Source organism: Martes martes (genome assembly GCF_963455335.1).
Source record: "Martes martes genome assembly, chromosome: 9".
NCBI lineage: Eukaryota > Metazoa > Chordata > Mammalia > Carnivora > Mustelidae > Martes > Martes martes.
In genome coordinates, this window is record NC_137896.1 from 89,960,038 (window position 1) to 89,978,540 (window position 18,503).

The window sequence follows — 18,503 nt, forward strand, 5'->3', positions numbered from 1 at the left end:
GAAAAGACAGCATCTGCTTCCTGAACCTCCTATACATGTCTTAGATTTACTATGGGCCATCTGGGATCTTTTATCCAACCTTTGTAGCCGGAGGGGTGGCCTGACCTGAACCAGTCACTATGCTGGGGGGGATTCTCTGTGCCAGTCAACCAGACCTGGGTCAGATGGCCATTCCTGAAGACCAGCTGGAACCTACTGAGCTGGGAGAGGAGGGAAGGGAGAGGTAGTTTCCTTAAAACTGTTCCTGTATGACCACCAGAAGGTGAGGGAATGGATGCTGGACAGGAAGAACAGCGAACAGCTTTGACATACAAAAATCACATGGAAAAGGGAGTTCTTCTGGTCTGTAGGAAAGGCAGATAAAAAAATTTTATAAAATATGTGGACTCTGGAAGCAGCTTTTTCTCCCCAGTGTCCTGTTCCCTTGCTTTAATAAAATCACCATTTGCACACACACACACACACACACACAAAATCTGTGGCCTCTGAGATAAACTTCAAAGGATGGGTGAGGAGGAAGAGGGGGAAAGGCATTGTTTCTTTTTTTCCCCTTCCTTCCTTCCTGGTAAACTCTACCCCCAATACAGAGCTCAAACTCATGACCCCAAGATGAAGAGTCACATGCTCCACTGACTGAGCCAGCCAGGCCCCCCGGAATTGTTATTTAGTTCTTCAAATATCTATCGTCATTTCTCTTAACTGTAAGCTCCCCAGAAAGGAACAGTCTGTCTTGTCCACTGCTTTATGCCCAGTGTCTGGCACAAAGGAAGTACCCAGTCAACTATCAGTGAAGTAAATGAACACAGGAAATGCCTCAAGGAAACAGGCAGATTTCAGAGCACCTGACTGGGATGAGTAGCAGGTAGACTAAAAGGGTTCATTTCAAAACTGGGGTTTGTTTTGTTTGTTTGTTTGTTTGTTAGCAGCAGAATGTGGTGTTTTGTTTTCCAAATGAACTCTTACCTGGAATATGTGAAACAGAATCAACTGCTGTGATGGAAGCAGGTCTGGAGCCTTAACCATTGTCCTCTCCCCAGGTCCTCAGCTGCGCTCACAGGCTCTGGGGAAGGGTTTGGAAGCCCCTGACAAAAGGTGGAAGAATGGAAGGCGTTTGGAAGGGAGACAGAGCTCAAATGCTGCCTGAGAATTTGGACTCCATGTGACAGAATATTTTGCAAAAGAAGCGGCACATCGAAGAGTTGTATTTTACAGATTACAATCTGGCAGCCTTTTGCATAAATCAATTGGAGGAAGTTTCAACTAAGGTCAGGGAAGCCAGCTGACACCATTCATGACAGAGTGGAGAAACCAGGGTCAACAGTTCTGTGGATTTATTTTTTTTTAAGATTAAATTCCTTTTTGAAGACACAAAAACAGTTTTAAAAGAACACTCTTAATTGTACCACTTAAAATATAATATAAGGTAAAAAAAAAATAAGAATAAAGGCATGCCTTCCCTATCATCAAAAAGAAAAACACTGAGACATTTGGTGCCATGGTGTACTGAAGCCCCACACGGGCTCATAAGAGACAACTGCTGAATATTTCAGAACTGTGCATCCCAGGTGTTAAAAGCACAGCTTTAATTAAAAATTGAACCTAAAAACAATGAAATAAATTATATTAAGGCAAAGGAGATAAAACTCATCACTTCCTAATTATTTCACTGTGTTTTCCTATTATCTCTTGAGGTGATTTGCATTGATAGTATCGGTATAGTGGAAATGCTACGTAAAAGTGAGCCATTGCATAGCTCTTCCTAAGTTCCCATGTTCCATCACATCATGTTTGAAATTGGGCATGGTGGGAGCAGTTACACAACAGAAACAGGTGAACACAAAAATCAGGGCTGGATTTTTTTTTTCTTTTCCCCTAGGAGCTTTTGTTAAACATTTACCAGCATGCTACTGGTTTGCTGCACAATCTTTCCAACTTTTTCCTTTGCTTATGTAGGTATCTGTCTCTCCAGCTCTGAAGTAGATATTTGGAGGAGCTGCTGGTCACCCGGTGTTCAAACCATTTTCCTGTTTCTGTGTGGTCCCCTACTGTGGACGATATTGATAGGCTGAGGCGCTACTCTCTTTACGGCAGCTGGAGAAGGTCATTCATTTTCTCTCCCACTTCTTCACATCCCAGGTGTAAGCACTTGGCCTAAGTCAACCAATTGGAATGCTTCCAACTGGACTTTGAATCTTGAAAGAGTGAAAACAAGACCCAGGGAGAGTTCATGATATGATCGTTGCACCTGCAGTCCGTGAGGGGCAGGTAGCTGTGTCAGCAGAGAAGTCCTCATCAGCACGGTACTGTGGTGTAACTGGTGTACCCTCTGTGTAACCTCACCCACAGGCTGCTACTTCCTGGCCTCTCTTGGTTCCCACCCCTTATCAAAGGAAAGTACAAGAAGAGCCCCAAACATCTTTTAGTGCTGGAAAGTAAAAAAAGCACTCAAAGCATGATGGAGACATGTCAAAAGGACACAGAAATCATCTTAAGGAAATGCCCCATGACCAAAGCTGGGACATATTTCAGCATCAAGATAAATAATGGTAGTAATGGACTACCACTCATTGACAGAAATAGGAAACCGTAATGATATAAATAACTACACACGTAAAGGAATGCAAGATGGAATCTCTTCACAGTAGCAATGCCCATTAATGCATGTAGTTGGAATAATGGAAGTAGAAAGATTCCATTGCCAATTATTACAGTATTGCTGATTCATACAGTAGTCATCAATGGATACTAAGCCTGATGGGTGGACGTTTGATGGGGAACAGGATATCAGAGTAGTTTCAAAGTATTTCCCCAGGAAATAGCTCATTAATTACAAAAGTGAAAATGGTGACTCTCCAGGGGGGGAAACTAGCAGACACCACCTTGACCAGGTGATCAAGGTTAGAACATCAGTGGTGCTTTCTGATGGGACACACTGAGAAGAACACAGCAGAGTCTTTTTTGTATAGTACTCCCGCCAACAATTATGAGTCAGGACACAAGCAAACACTAGATGTATCCAGGTTGAGGAACATTCTAGGGAATCAAAGGCCTGTACTCTCTGTACTTTTTTTTTTTTTTTAAAGATTTTATTTTTAAGTAATCTCTACACCTAGTGTGGGTCTCAAACTTCCAACCCCAAGATTGGGAGTTGCAGGCTTTATGGATTGAGCCAACCAGGTGCCCACAAAGGTTTGTACTTCCTAAAACTGTCAAGGTCGTGAAAGATAGGGAAAGGGTGAGCAAATGTTCCAGATTAAAGCAGATCAAAGAGACATGACAAGGGAATGTACTGCATAATTCTGGATTTGGATCCTGGGCTTAAAAGGAAAAGTAGACATTGGGCAGCAGGTGAAACTTTTGAATGGGGTCTGTGGGTTGGACGGTCATGCTCTATCAGTGTTAATTTCCTGATTGAAAGGGTTGCACAAAGGTTATAGAACACAGTACTTGTTTTGAGGAAATACACGATGTGATACATTTAGGAGTGAAATGGCATCATGTCTGCAACTTTGTCTCAGATCAATCAGAAAAGGAATACCCATAATAGTAAATGTGGGGGATAGTAAATGTGAACAATCACAGCATCTGATTTTAGGAAGCAGAAGACTTCTTTGTATTCTTCCTGCAAATCTTCTGCATGTTCGCAATTATTTCAAAAGAAATTGTGTTTAAAAATAAGGCTAAGAACCCAGGAGAATAAAGTTCTTCCTTTTAGCCTACAAACATGCTCAAACCTCTTCCACTCTAAACAAAGCAAAATAATGAAACCAGTGGCTACTTGCTGTTGCCACTTCCTCCCTGCTGGGCATCAGGATGTTAAAGAAACACCATTGGGCCTGGTGTCAGGAAACCTCTGTTGGAGGCTGGCTCTGCCACTCCCTAACTATGCCACTTTGGCCAAATCATTGAACCTCTCTGAGCCTCAGTTTCTTCATGAGGGAACAATACTATCTCCCCTACGGAGAGGACCAAGGGAGAGCAGGGATATGAAACCGGGCGATAAGCTATAATGTGTTTGACAAACACTAACTACAGGTGATCCCTCACTTTGACTCCTGATGGTACAGCACTATTGCTTCCACACCTTGCTAGACCGCCTCCTCTTCTAGGAGCTCAGCCTGCCCTCTGCAGGACAGTACACAGCAGATCACACACTTGGTCTCCTGATACTCTCTGATCGTGGGTGCCTTTCTTGCCTCTCTCTTGACTTCCTCTTCTCAACCCTGCCTGGCCGGTCTGCATGCCTGTCCAGGACAGCTACTCACTCAGACCTGGTCCTTTCCTCTTCATCTGTTTGGTCATTCTGGAATGTCTCACTTACTCCGTACCTTTGGGGGCACCTCTGTTACTATGCCCATGACACCCCCACTCACACCTTTTGCACTGGATCCTCCAGTCAGTATTTCATCTCTGGGCATCCCTGCAGGCACTTCAAATTCACCTTGGGCAACACTAACTGACTTGCTTCTCCTATGTTCTCTTTCTTATTTAACATACCACGCTCCCTCTAAATACTTGAGCTAGAAATGCACAGGTCATTTATTAGGGGTGCCTGGTGGTTCAGTCTAAGTGTCTGCCTTCAGCTTAGGTCATGATCCCGGGGTCCTGAGATGGAGCACTGCATCAGACTCCCTGCTCAGCAGAGAGCCTGCTTCTCCCTCTCCCTCTACCGCTCCTCCTGCTTGTGCACTGTCAAATAAATAAATAAATAAAATCTTTTTTAAAAAATCATTTGTTATTGTTGTTGTCATTTGCTTATTGAACATCTACTATTTTCTAGATACTAGGTGCTTTGCATTCTTTTTTTTTTTTTTAAGATTTTATTTATTTATTTGAGAGAGAGAAAGAGAGCATGAAAGGGGAGAAGGTCAGAGGGAGAAGCAGACTCCCCATGGAGCTGGGAGCCCCATGCGGGACTCAATCCTGGGACTACAGGATCATGACCTCAGCCGAAGGCAGTCGCCCAACCAACTGAACCACCCAGGCGCCCCTAGGTGCTTTGCATTCTTGATTTGCTTTTTTCCTTGAAAGAGCCCTCTAAAGTAGATCCTACTTCATCCCATCTTACAAGGCTGAAATCCAGCGTTCAGAGAGTTTAAATAACTTGAGTTCAAGGTTATACAGCTAATAAATAGTGGAAATGGGTTTTTATAATAGGCTTGTCTGATTCCAAGGTTCATTCTTTTAATCTCAATCATTATATAACACTGACTTCTTCCTGAATTCCCATATATAATTTCATTGATTCCTTTTAATTTTGTCACTGAAATGTCTCTTGAATCAGTTCTTTCTTTGTTCATTGATGCTACCTTTTTTGGACACTGATCTTGTACATATTGTACATATTTAAATATATATAGGTGGTACCTTTTTCTAATTATAAATGTGATACATATTAGGTGTTAAGAAAATTCATTATATGGGGTGCCTGGGTGGCTCAGTGGGTTAAGCCTCTGCCTTTGGCTCAGGTCATGATCTCAGGGTCCTGGGATTGAGCCCCACATCGGGCTCTCTGCTCAGCAGGGAGCCTACTTCCCCCACCCCCTGGGTGCCTCTCTGCCTACTTGTGATCTCTCTCTCTGTCAAATAAATAAATAAAATCTTTTTTAAAAATAAAAATAAATTTTAAAAATTCATTACAGATCTAGATAGTAAAAGTTCCCCAACCCTAATTTCTTCTTTTTTTTTAAAGTAGGCTCCACACCCAATGTGGGATTTGAACTCAGGACACCAAGATCAAGAGTCACATGCTCCACTGACTGAGCCAGCTAGGGGCCCCTCCCAACCCCAGCTTCTGAAGATAACCAGGCTAAGGAGTAGTATATATTCCTCAATTTTTTCCTGCATATATGGAAGCATATTACTCTTTTTAAATGGCATAACATCATATTGAAACTCACCTTTCTTATTTCATATGACAGCACGTACAGATCTACCTCACTGTTGTCCTTTTTTTTTTTCCCCCAGAGAGAGCCTGCACTCATGAGAGCAGGGGGCTGGGCAGAGGGGGAGACAGAAAGAGAATCCCAACCAGGTTCCACTCCCAGCCCAGAGCCTGGAAGGGGCTTGATCACACAACTCTGAGATCATGACCTGAACTGAAATCAAGAGTCAGACAGACCCTTAACCAACTGAGCCACCCAGAAACCGCCCCCCCCTTTTTAAAAGATTTGTTTATTTGAGAGAGAAAGAGAGAGAGCACGAGGGCGTGGGGCAGAGGAACAGGGAGAGAGTGAGACTCTTCAACAGATTCCGCTCTGAGCACCGTGGGGCGGGGTGGGGGTGGGGCAGCACACACACCAGGCTCCAAGATCACAACCTGAGCCAAACCAAGAGTCCCACTCCTAACCGACTGCCACCCAGGCACCCCACCCCCTTCTTTTTCAATTAGGTAAAATCGACACATGTTTTATACAAAGTTCAAAAGGCACAGAGGTGTATATTATGAAAAATAAGTCTCCCTTCACCCTTGTTCCCCAGTCACCAAAAAGAAATGATGTCACTAGTTTCTTGGGTAGCACTCAGAGGCCGCATTTCTTTGAAGAGCAGCATAGCTGCCCATTGTATGGACGTACCATATCCATGCCCCAAATTATTTTGGTGTTTCATTAGTGGGACATTTAGATTGTTTCTAACGCTATTATCCACAGGACCTAAAGTCCATGTCAATCAATTACTTATCATAGTGTTCCAGATTGTATAGATGCACCATAATTCATTTCTCTACTGATGAGAATTTAGGCTTAAATACCGTTTGCTCTGCTCCTAGGGCACTTGTACTATTAGGCACTTCTGCCATTTTGCGGGCAATGTAATTTCCTAGAACTCACTGCACTGTGAGCTCCTCAAAAGCAGGGGAAAGTGTTCATATTCATCTTTATAGCCTTATAGCCTAAATCCCGAATTTGGTACAGAGTATACACTCACCACGTTTGAGTGCAATAATAATCGAATCGCCCGCGCTGAGTTCTGGAATCGAGAGCGGGGAGGTGGAGCGAGGGGAAAGCCGCGCCCCTTCGAGCTGTCCCGGCCTCAGAGGGCCCGGAACCTTTGTTAGAAGCCTCATTGTTTGTGAGGGAGGGTTTTAGCCTCAGCGCGCAGCCCGCACAAGCATGGTTGTCACGCACCGGAAGTAGCCTGTTATTTTGCCGGAGTCCGTTTTTCCGCGGGGCGGAAAGGGCTTGTCAGCATGTGTCCCTACCATTTCCAGCCCCCTTTTCTTGCAGGACCCCATGAGTAAGCTGTGGCGGCGGGGGAGCACCCCTGGGGCTATGGAAGCCCCTGAACCCGGTAAGCGCGGGTCGATAAAGCAAGTTAGGCGTTCGCAAAAAAGGAATCCCATTTTGCTCTTCCGAGACTCCGGGGTACTTCGCCACAGGTGGGAAGGAGAGAGGCGGGTCTGTTGTTACGGTAACAGCGTGTCCGGCTGGAAGAGTGGGGCCCTTCGGGGGTATTGGGTTCTTCAAGGCTCCTCCTGTCCCGCTCTTGTCGTACACCGTTGACAGGCTTTCCTTACGCAGGGGAAGCGCTGGAATTGAGTCTGGCGGGTGCCCACGGCCATGGAGTGCACAAGAAAAAGCATAAGAAGCACAAGAAAAAACACAAGAAGAAACACCATCAGGAAGAGGAGGCTGGGCCAACGCAGCCTTCACCTGCTAAGCCCCAACTTAAACTCAAAATCAAACTGGGTGGGCAGGTCCTGGGCACCAAGAGGTGAGGCCAAGAAAGCCAAGGTTTTACTTGGGGAAATTTAGGAGCAGGCAGAGATAGAGGGAGAAGCTGGCTGGGCTTTCCAGTAGACAGAGGGTGGACACTGACTTAAGGGCCCAGGTGAAGGCAGAACCCAAGAGGGGGTAGGGGAATGCTGGTTGTAGCTGTCAGGCAGGAGGAGAGAACTGCTCAACTTACATAGTGGTTGCTTCTCTGCAGTGTTCCTACTTTCACTGTGATCCCTGAGGGTCCTCGCTCACCCTCTCCCCTTATGGTTGTGGACAATGAAGAGGAACCAATGGAAGGAGTCCCCCTTGAGCAGTACCGTGCCTGGCTGGGTGAGAAGAATCTGGAGGTGGGGAAACTGGGCTTCTCATTATATCTGGTTAACGGAAGAGGGTTGGTTCGGAGGAGGGTGAGAATTTTGAGTGTCTCAGTATTAATTTGGCCAAATTAGGGTTCTCCATCTGAACAATTCTACTTTTAGCTCTCCAACTTTGCTTTTCAGATGAAGACAGTAATCTGTCCCCCTCCCCACTTCGGGACCTGTCAGGGGGCTTAGGAGGTCAAGAAGAAGAGGAGGAACAGAGGTGGCTGGATGCCCTGGAGAAGGGGGAGCTCGATGACAATGGAGATCTCAAGAAGGAGATCAACGAGCGGCTGCTCACTGCTCGACAAGTAAGTTGGTTCATTCTTTGTTCACTGGCTAAATATATATTGAGAACTTCCTAAGTCTCAAGAATGTTGCTAGGCAGTGGGGATATCAATAGTGGAAGAAAGGAAAGGTTTCTGTTCTCATGGAGCAGGTGTTCATGTGTGTGTGTGTTGGGGGAGGGGGTAAGTAATTGTGAAAAGTATGGTTTGTAACAAAAATAGGGTGATGAAATGGAAAGTGGTGGGAAGAGACAACATTAGATAGGGAAGGCCGGGAAGACCTCTCTGATGAGATTACACTTCCAATACCAAAGGAGCTTTTCAGGCAGAGACCAGCAGGTGCAAAGACCTGAGAGTGGAACATGCCTAGTAGTTGTCAAGGAGAAAAATAAGTGTGACTAAAGCATGAAAGGATTGTCTGCGGGAAAATGATTTGATTTATATTTCAGTAGATTACTTTGGCTTCTTAGTGCAGGTAAGGAGTAGAAGCAAGACCAGCCAGGAAGCCATTGAAGTAGTCAGGTGAGAGGTGGTGGTGGCTTGAACCAAGGTGAATTTATGGAGGTGGAGGAAATCAGATGGATTCTGGATATGTTTTGGAAATAATTGTTGGGAGTTAGGGAGCGGGCAGAAAAGAGGAATCGAGGGTAACCCTCAGTTTGGGCCTTGAGCAATAATCCAATTGATGCTATCCACTTGAGATGAAAAGATTATTTTTTTCCAGGAGAAACTTTATTCAAATTTTGTGTCATTAGAATACTTCCAAAATCAGGGGTACCCAGGTGGCTCAGTGGGTTAAGCCTCTGCCTTCGGCTTGGGTCATGGTCTCAGGGTCCTGGGATCGAGCCCTGCATCGGGCTCTCTGCTCAGCAGGGAGCCTGCTTCCTCCTCTCTCTCTGACTGCCTCTCTGCCTACTTGTGATGTCTGTCAAGTAAATTAAAAAATTAAAAAAAAAAAAGAATACTTCCAAAATCAAACACAATATTAGTCAAATGTTTAACTAGACAGCCAAGGCAAAGCTTCAGGAACAAAACAAAAAATCTGAAGGACTTACTGCTAACAAAGCCATTCCCCTAAGTAGCACCTTATACTTGTCATAAGCCTGTAATTTTCTGTTTTAATTTACACACTATATTAAAAAGAAAAATATTTTTTTTTGAAATTTGTGTAATATGTTAGCAAATTGTGTAGCAAAATAAGTCCTCGTAATTGATTAGGAACATATCACTTTTTTGGGGGGAAAGATTTTATTTATTTATTTATTTATTTGACAGATCACAAGTAGGCAGAGAGGCAGGCAGAGAGAGAGAAGGAAGCAGGCTCCCCGCTGAGCAGAGAGCCCGAGATTCCAGGCTCAATCCCAGGACTCTGGGATCATGACCTGAGCCGAAGGCAGAGGCTTTAACCCACTCAACCACCCAGGCATCCCAAGGAACATATCACATTTAAAGGGAGAAGAAAGATCCCAGATCTATATATACAGCAGCACCACTATAAATACACTGCATAGTCACCCTGAGATCTATTTTGTTTTCAGTGCATATCAAAGTTTTCAAAAACGACAGCTTCTTGTGACTACATGCTCTTGATTTTCTCAAATTCTCTGTCAGTTTGGGTGAGATGCCACTTGTTTGAGAGCAGCTTCTGACTAACTGGACACATCTGTGGGTCCACTCTTAAATCTAGATCACCTCCAGACCCCCTTTCTTCAATTGTAGCATCATCTGGTGACACGAAGCAAAGATCTTTTCCCACCGTTTGGAATGAGATGAAAAGATTTAAAACAGAAAAAACAAAAACACCTCCAGAGAGGTGGTAAACAGAGTTTTGGTACTCAGGGCAGACAGGAACCATTAATGCTTTTCTTGTTTAGAGTCAAGGATCTGAAGATGAAAGTCTGGAGATCTGGGAGGAGGCAGTACTAAGGCTCCTGGAGAGGGTGCTCATCCCTCGCTTACCCTCGAGGCCAGTGTTTCTCAAGAGCCTGCTTTCCAGATCCCCACTGCCGCCCCCGCCTCCCCAACCCCGGTTTGGGCAGACGTCGCCCGCCTGACACCACTCGGTGTGTCTCTCCCCAGCGAGCTCTGCTGCAGAAGGCGCGGAGTCAGCCTTCCCCGATGCTGCCGGTCCCTGTAGCTGGGGGCTGTCCGGCCCCGGCCCTCACCGAGGAGATGCTGCTGAAACGCGAGGAGAGGGCGCGAAAGAGACGGTTACAGGCGGCTCGGCGGGCGGAGGAGCACAAGAACCAGACTATCGAGCGCCTCACCAAGACCGCGGCACCCAGTGGCCGGGGAGGCCGAGGGGCGGCGCGGGGTGAGCGCCGGGGTGGGAGGACCGCTGCCCCGGCCCCCATGGTGCGCTACAGCAGCGGGGCACAGGGTTCCACCCTTTCCTTCCCACCTGGTGTCCCCACCCCTGCGCCATTGTCCCAGCGACCGTCCCCATCTGGCCCTCCCCCTCGATGCTCGGTCCCCGGCTGCCCACATCCCCGCCGCTACGCCTGTTCCCGCACGGGCCAGGCGCTCTGCAGCCTTCAGTGCTACCGCATCAACCTGCAGATGCGGCTTGGGGGGCCCGAGGGACCCGGGTCCCCTCTTTTGGCTACTTAAGTCCCTGACCTGACCCGGACTCTGCGCCCTCTCCCCTGTCCTGTTTTCATTATGTTCCCCACCCTATTATTAAATTTCATCCGGTGCCTCGACTTGTACAGAGTTGGGGAAGTGGGGTATGGGCAGGCCAATGCCCGGTACACACATTTTGCCGTCACGGGAGATTGCGTTGACACATGGGAAACGGTCACTAGGCCGCAAGAACACTGGGGCACTGTTGGGACGCGCCCCGTGCCCCGCACCGCCTCTTCCAGTGGGGTTACCTGGCTTGGTCAGGCCTTCCGCGTCATCCCCGAAAATAGCGCTCAAGCCAATCAGCGGAAACTTTGCTTTTCTGGACGGCCGCTTATTGGCTGGCAGTTCCGAGCCCGTTCTGTTGTCCATATTGGTTATTGTTGCTGTCAGTCAGGGCCATGGTCGAACCTTGCCCCGCTCTTTGTCTGTGTAAGCTCCTGTTGTCTGGGAGAGTGGCGGAGGCGCTGCTGTAGATTGGTCCCTGGGAGAAACCTCTGGTCCGTTCCTATTGGCCCGTCCGCCGGCGGGCATCGCTGATTGGTAGGATCGAGCAATCTGGGTGCTAGTTGGCAGAGCTCTCCCCGGATGGAAGCTCCGGCCGCGGAGTGATGGTGGCGGCAGCGAAGATGGGCCGGGCAGGGACCATGGCGGTGGCGGCAGAAGTGGCAGGGGCGGGGCGCCTGGCGATAGAGGAGGCTGTGGTCTACCGGGGGCTGTAGGTGGAGGCATGGCTCAGGCCAGCAGCGGGAACGGCAGCGAGGAGGCCTGGGGGGCACTTCGCGTGCCGCAACAGCAGGTATCCCGACTGCTCCAAAAGCCTATCACGACAGCCATTTATTTCTCTTTCCCCTCTCCTTGTCCCTTCCTTTTGGGGGGTTGGGGAGGAACTCACGTAGCCAAAGATGCTGTGAAGTTCCTAAATATGTCCCTTCTACTCTTTGTCTAAACTTTGTAATGTAGATGCAGTTGACTTTGCCTGCAGCTTCTTAGACCCCCATCCCATGGCTGCAGTGGAAGCTTGCAGTGGCTCTCCAGTGACCAAAGGCATAGTGAGGCCCAGGGAAGCTCCCTCTGTCTTGCAACAGTTATTTGTGATGTTTTTCTGTGTGCCTGTTGTCACAACAGAGTCCGGCAGCGTCTTCTCTTGAGGGAGCAATTTGGAGAAGAGCTGGAACCCAGACTCGCGCCCTGGATGCCATCCTTTATCATCCACAGCAATCCCATCTGGTTGGGAGCACTGCTCTGTGTCTCAAATGGCCCTTCCTCTACCCTAGGAAGCCTGAGACCCAGGGGTGGAAAGATCCAGCGTGGGGGTGGGGAGGTAGCCCGTGGGGGGAGGGTGGATAATGAAAGCATCTTAGCATTGGAAATTGCCTTAAACCCCTTACCTATTGTCTGAGACTTTGAGGTAGCTCAGACTGCCCCCTGGCTTCTGCCCAAACACTCCCTTAACAGAAAATACCCTGGGAGCCAGCCCCAGTGTGAGAGAAGTCTCTGTATGCAGAACTGAAATCTGCCTCTTTGTATGTCCACACCTTGCATCTTGTTTTCTAGACAGATTCTTGTTATTCCAAATCCTCTGCCGTGTCAGCAGCCCTTCAGATATTTGAACACTCCTCTCACTGTCACTTTTCCCCTCCCCACAGATCTCTCTGAGCTCAACTTGGCTCACAGGGTGGGACTCTGTCCCTGCATGTAGGGGTGTGGGGGTGGACAGTGCCTGGGGCTGGGATCTCCTTTGGTTCTAAGTGCCTCCTTGCTCCCAGCTTCGAGAGCTCTGCCCAGGAGTGAACAACCAGCCCTACCTCTGTGAGAGTGGTCACTGCTGCGGGGAGACGGGCTGCTGCACCTACTACTATGAGCTCTGGTGTGAGTCTCCAAGGGGGCTATTCTCGGGTCCTTCTGCTCACTCTCAGAATTCCTCGGGCCTCAAAATTCCAACCTTCATGGACCTCTGTCTACCTGGGAGGTATCTAAGACCCTCCTTCCTCACCCCTTGCAGGGTTCTGGCTGCTCTGGACTGTCCTCATCCTCTTTAGCTGTTGTTGCGCCTTCCGTCATCGACGAGCTAAACTCCGGCTGCAGCAACAGCAGCGCCAGCGCGAGATCAACTTGTTGGCCTACCACGGGGCATGCCATGGGGCTGGCCCTGTCCCTACCGGTTCACTGCTTGACCTTCGTGAGTGGCTTGAGGCTCTGGGCACACTACCAGTGGCCCCTCCCAACCCAGAACCCTGAATCATCCCCACATTCCCTTTTCAGACATTTCAAAGCACACTTTCCCTAATAGCAAAGATACCACTATCCCACCGCTGGCTGCCACACCAACCATGCCATTCTTTCCTGCAGGCCTCCTCAGCACCTTCAAACCCCCAGCCTATGAGGATGTGGTTCACCGCCCCGGCACACCGCCGCCTCCTTACACTGCAGCCTCAGGTTGCCCCTTGACTGCTTCCAGTGACCGCACCTGCTGCTCCTCTGCTTCTAGCTGCCCTGCCCACTGCGAGGAAACAAATGTGGAAGGTGTTTCCTCCCACCAGAGCGCACCCCCTCATCAGGAGGGTGAGCCTGGGGCTGGGGTGAGCCCTGCCCCCACACCTCCTCCTTGCCGCTATCGCCGCCTGACTGGTGACTCAGGTATTGAGCTCTGCCCTTGTTCTGACTCCAGTGAGGGCAAGCCAGTCAAGGAGGCTAGGGCTAGTGCCACCCCACCAGATCTGGAGGACTCTTGTGTGCTGCCCCTTGATCCTGTACCCCAGGTCTCTCCTGTGGGGCTAGCTTCCAGTGAAGGGGACATCCCATAAACAGTTTTGGGAGGGTGGGTGAATTCCTTGCCCACTAGAAACAGCCCGGGGCCCAAATCCTTGAATTCTTCTTGGCCTCTCCCTGCCATCTCGAATCTACCTGAAAGGGGTGGAGTCCTGAGGAAGAGTGGCAGTGTTTGGGGGACTGTGCTAGCTCTACCCCCCAAAAACATACACAGGAGCCTTTGATCTCATTAAAGAGATGTGAACCAGCTGCTTGTGAATTTGGGTGGACTAGTGCTCAACTTGCTGCATTGCACTTGACCTAACTGGATTTGGAGGGGACATGTAATGACCACTTTTCCCACCCTCCTCTGAAGAACAGTAGGCAGTCCTAAGGTCTGGACTGAGCTAAGACCTCTTGGTGAGGCAGAGCTGGCAAAAGCAATAGAGTTTGTCATGGTTTTCCATTTATTTAGAAAAATAGACTCTGAATTCACATTCACCCCAGGGCTGTGTGGGATGACAGTAAGGAGACACCTGAGATGAGCTGAGGATGGTTTGAAGCACTAGTATCTGAGGGCTGAGAGCAGAAGCTAGAGACCTTGTCCTTCTATTCCAAAGTGCGGGCCTGCCACCCCTCTCAAACTCCCCTTAGTAGTCTTCAGCCATGGCCAGTAGGACAAGGCTGGTCCAGCCCTGGAAAGGGCGGCAGCCCATGCCCCGCCCATCCCGGTCACTGTACTGCTCCCAAAGGAAACCTGTGGTCTGATACTGCCGCCACACATTGCCCACCACATTGGTACGGAGCTCACTATGGAGCTTGGCAGCCCGGGCCTGGTGGGGACCGTCCAGATGACCATAGTGGTAGAGAGCCCCTAAGGCCAGGTAGTTGACATTGAGCCACACAGCACCCCGCCAGTAGGGAGGATCGTGCTCTGAATTGTGCTGGCCATAAAAGGGGCTGGAGGCTGCAAGGGAGCGTAAACCAAAGGGGCTCCAGAGATGGCGGCTGTCAGCTAGAATATCCAGCAGGGGCCCAAGGCGGGGGGAGTTGGGGTCCAGCAGCCGCAGAAGCATGGGAAAAAGACTGACATAGCCCAAGGCATCCACATACTGTAAACGAGGGTGGGGCCGACCCACTACCCGCACCAGCCCCTGTGGGGGCCGAGGCTTCAGCTGCACTGCTCTTGTGTGGTTCCCAAAGTCTGCAAAGACTCCTAGCTCTGCGGCCCAGTGCAGCTCATCCAGGCTCTCTTCTGCCTCCAGTGATGCAGCCAGTGGGCCCAGCTCTGCAGCTGCCTCAGCCTCTCCTAGCTGCTCTGCCAGCTGCACCAGCACACGGGCCCCCAGGGCCACCCAGCACCGCAGGTCCAAGTGCCGCTCACTGGCCGAAGGGTGTGAAGCCCGGGGATAGTCATCCAGCCCAGAAGGTAGCGTCTTAGGGTTCAACAGGGTTGGCAAGGCAGGGTCCCGGCCCCGCCACCGATAAGATAGTGGCACTGGCCCTGCCTGGCTCTTATGGAGCCAGGAGAACCAGGCGCGCAGACGGGGAAAGGCCCTGCGGAGGAAGGCAAAGTCAGCAGGGTCACCACCCTTTAGCATGTGGGCTATAGGCAAAAGCAGGGTTGGGGGATTGGCATGGGCTGCCCTTTGCACCAGGAATTCTGGAGGCACCCGGGCTCGGGCCTCATCCCCCAGCACCTGCTCCCGTCCAATCCAGCCATCAGCATTGAGCAGTCCCAGCCAGTGACCTAGGACTTCCCGAGTAAGGCGGGGATCCCACCGCTGGACCACCAGCTGGTGAAAGCCCTCATCCCAAAGGAAACCTCGTGGGAAAAATGACCGGGAGGGCACTGCTGTGAAAAGAGGAACAGGTGGAAAGAGAGCTGGGTCCACCTTCTGCTCAGACCCCTCAACTCCCATGTCTGCCAACACTAGACCCTGTCCATAGAAGTAGCCAATCCCACCGAGGAGGCCACTGAGGGCAGCCTGACCCAAAGACTGCTCCTCAGGACTCAGGCCCTTCTCCTTCAGTTTAAAAGTCTTCTCAAAGTGCTCTCTAAAGGCTTCAACATGGCTCTCCAGGGCTTGGGTCAGCAGGCTGCCTGCCAGCTGCTCCAGGGGTTGGCTTCCTCCTGCCCGGGCACTGCCCGATTCAAACACCAACTCCACAGAAAAGGGGACTTTCAGTGTCACCTGTTGTATCAAGAATTGCCCTTGACCCTGTCCTTGCCCACTTGGGCCTCTGTCCTCCCACTTCAAAGATCCTGGCAAGCCGAGGTAGCGTTCGGGGGAAGCCCCTGGTGGCCGGTGCTGGAACCAGCTGTTTAGCCGGCTCTTCACCATCTCTGTCAGCAATGCAAGTCCTGGGTTGGAGGACCAGAAGACATTGTAGCTTGAAGGGAAGAAGATAAATAAGAAAAAATTACTCAGGAGAAAATGGTAAGGGATATACAGAGAAATAAGAGGAGATTGGGAGTCAGGATGGGAGGGTCTTGGCAGTGCAGGGGACATGGAGCCTGGTGAGGAGGGAAATAACTGATGGAAAGAAGGTAGACTGGGGGAAATAGAAATCAGGCCAAGTCAGCACCCATACCACCCCTACCATCACCCCCATACTCTTCCCCCAGTTACCTGCCATACTTGGGGGCAGTGTCCCCTGGATTGGTTGGTGCCATAAGTGTAAGGCGGAAGTCACCAAGTTCACTGGAGTGACCACTGATGAATTTCAACTGCCCCTTGGCCCCAACCTCTGGCACTAGGACTTCCTTGCCATCGGTCACCACATAGAAGAACAGGGACACCAAAGGGAGGGCAGAGGTACCTGAGGTCTGGGTGCCAAGGAGGACAGAAAAACACAGCATTAGATTGGCAGTATCTCCTGGAAATTCAGCCTTACTGAAAGGGGCACTATGCAGGAGCAACATGGTAAACATACTTCTACAGTGTTGAGGGTCAGTGATGGTAAGCACCCAGTGAGATAAGATATAGAGCTTTGCACAGGGTTTGCTAGAAATTATAATAGAGTGCTTTTGTGTCATATACTATCCTAAGAACTCTACATATCATTTATCATTTTCTTTCATTTTTATAATCCTATGAGTTAAGTGCTATTTGTATCTCCATTTTGCAAAAAGGAAACCATGGCTTATGGATAGTAAATAGAAATGGTCATACAATGTTTAAGGCAGGCAGCCAGACTTGGAGCCCCTGTCGTTAACTGCCACATCATACTGCATTTGCTGGCAGAAATGCCAGCAAAGAAAGGGTGGAGGGAGTCTGGGCTGGGGGAAGGGTGTCCTGAGGCCCTGACCTGAGACTCTACAGTCACTCTCCAGCTCCAGTCCCCTCCGTGCTGACCCCCAGGCCTCTTGACGAACTCAGTGGTGAGCCTTAAGGCCCCATCGTGGATGTGTTGCCGCCCGAAGGAGAGACCGTCGTGGAACTCCCAGCCATAGGGACCCACGCCGTCCCCCTGTTCACACGTGTGCCTGAGCTTAGGGGTCCCTGGGGTGGCGCCTTGCTGAGCCCACATCAGTCCTAGGGGTAGAATGGCCACGTAAGTCAAAGAGAGAGCAGGGGACCTGTCCCTTTGGGTCTCCGAGAATTTCAGGGTCATCCCTCCTCATAACTCTCCTGAACAACACCCCTCCCCACTCTTGCTCTGGCGTGAAGCTGGGGCTCCCAGGTTAAGAATCCGCCTGCCTACCCGCCCGTCCTGAGGCCCAGTTACCGGTGAGAAGGGGTTTCGGGCTGCGGGTCTTCATGCCGAAGTAGACGTGAGGGCGGTAGGTGCCCCAGAAGAGGTCCGGGGCCACGGCGGGGCTGGAAGAATCGGGAGGCAGTGCCGGGGGCGCGGAGTGCAGTGTGACCGCCCGCCGCGCACGATGCCACGCCAGCAGCCAGCATCCTGACAGGCCCAGGGCCAGAGCCAGGACCACGACGCCCAGAGCCGCTCTCCAGGCAGAGCCACGGGCCTCGCCGCCCCGTCGTGCCGGGCCGCCCCGAACCGCCCTTTCAGCTGTCCGCGTTCCGTCGGCCGGCGCTCCGCGGCGCCGCCGCTCGCCCCGAGCCATCCCAGCACAGAGGCCTGCGTTGCGGGAGCTCGGAGAGGCGGCAATGGAGCCCGGGTCCTGCTTCGCCTCCACTTGCGCGCGGCGCCGGGGCGTCCACAGATCTGTCAGCCGCACCTGCCGGCCCGCGCCTCCCGCTCCGCTTCCGCCTCCTGCCGGAAGTCCCGCCCCGCCACGTCAGATTAAGTCTCCGAGTCCGGAACCGCCGCCAACGGCGTGAAATATGGCTGGTTGTCTCCAGAGTTTATTTGCCATCCTCGCGGAGTTCACAGGCTAGTAGAGAAAAGTAATCTCACATTCGCTTGTTTTTAAAATGTATATCTGTTAAGAACCTGAGGTGCCATCCCGACTGTTTTACATTTAACTGCCCCAATAGGTGGTCGAAAACTGGCCTAGAAAGTTCAAGTAACTTGGCACTGGCCAGAGCCAGGAAGAGGCCAGCTTGGAGCCTGGGTATCTGAAACAGTCTGGATCACTTTGCCCACGCCCGTGACTTCTTTCCTAGTTAAGTGGAATGTGCCAGAGTGGACCCAAGAGGAAGCTTGAGCTCTGTTCCAACAGTGTCTTTAAACGACCCTCTGACAGTCTAGGACTCCTTATCTAGCTGAACCCTAAAAGGACCGTAATGGTGGTGCATGCAGTTTAGAGAATGCATTTCACCCCCCACCCCTTTTCTACAACCCAAGAAGCAAAG

The 18,503-nt window shown here is 50.4% G+C and overlaps 3 protein-coding genes across 4 annotated transcripts; 2 read left to right on the forward strand and 1 right to left on the reverse strand.

Moving 5' to 3' along the window:
• Positions 1 to 7,067: 7,067 nt before the first annotated feature.
• Positions 7,068 to 11,066, forward strand: INO80B (INO80 complex subunit B). The gene is made up of 5 exons (XM_080812868.1): positions 7,068 to 7,290; positions 7,521 to 7,713; positions 7,930 to 8,048; positions 8,219 to 8,388; positions 10,444 to 11,066. The coding sequence occupies exons 1-5, from the start codon at positions 7,233 to 7,235 to the stop codon at positions 10,972 to 10,974; spliced, it is 1,071 nt and encodes a 356-aa protein (XP_080668994.1). The 5' UTR covers positions 7,068 to 7,232; the 3' UTR covers positions 10,975 to 11,066.
• A 311-nt stretch (positions 11,067 to 11,377) lies between these two features.
• WBP1 (WW domain binding protein 1) lies at positions 11,378 to 14,015 on the forward strand. 2 transcript variants are annotated; one of them, XM_080812870.1, is made up of 5 exons: positions 11,573 to 11,785; positions 12,115 to 12,216; positions 12,756 to 12,858; positions 12,992 to 13,168; positions 13,339 to 14,015. In XM_080812870.1, the coding sequence occupies exons 1-5, from the start codon at positions 11,717 to 11,719 to the stop codon at positions 13,791 to 13,793; spliced, it is 906 nt and encodes a 301-aa protein (XP_080668996.1). In that variant the 5' UTR covers positions 11,573 to 11,716; the 3' UTR covers positions 13,794 to 14,015. The 2 variants fall into 2 exon arrangements, with proteins under 2 accessions (XP_080668997.1, XP_080668996.1); XM_080812871.1 differs by lacking the exon at positions 12,115 to 12,216 and having other exon boundaries at positions 11,378 to 11,785.
• Positions 14,000 to 17,957, reverse strand: MOGS (mannosyl-oligosaccharide glucosidase). The gene is made up of 4 exons (XM_080812869.1): positions 17,470 to 17,957; positions 17,050 to 17,276; positions 16,371 to 16,567; positions 14,000 to 16,131 (listed from the first exon to the last, which is right to left on the reverse strand). The coding sequence occupies exons 1-4, from the start codon at positions 17,810 to 17,812 to the stop codon at positions 14,388 to 14,390; spliced, it is 2,511 nt and encodes an 836-aa protein (XP_080668995.1). The 5' UTR covers positions 17,813 to 17,957; the 3' UTR covers positions 14,000 to 14,387.
• Between the last annotated feature and the right edge of the window lie 546 nt (positions 17,958 to 18,503).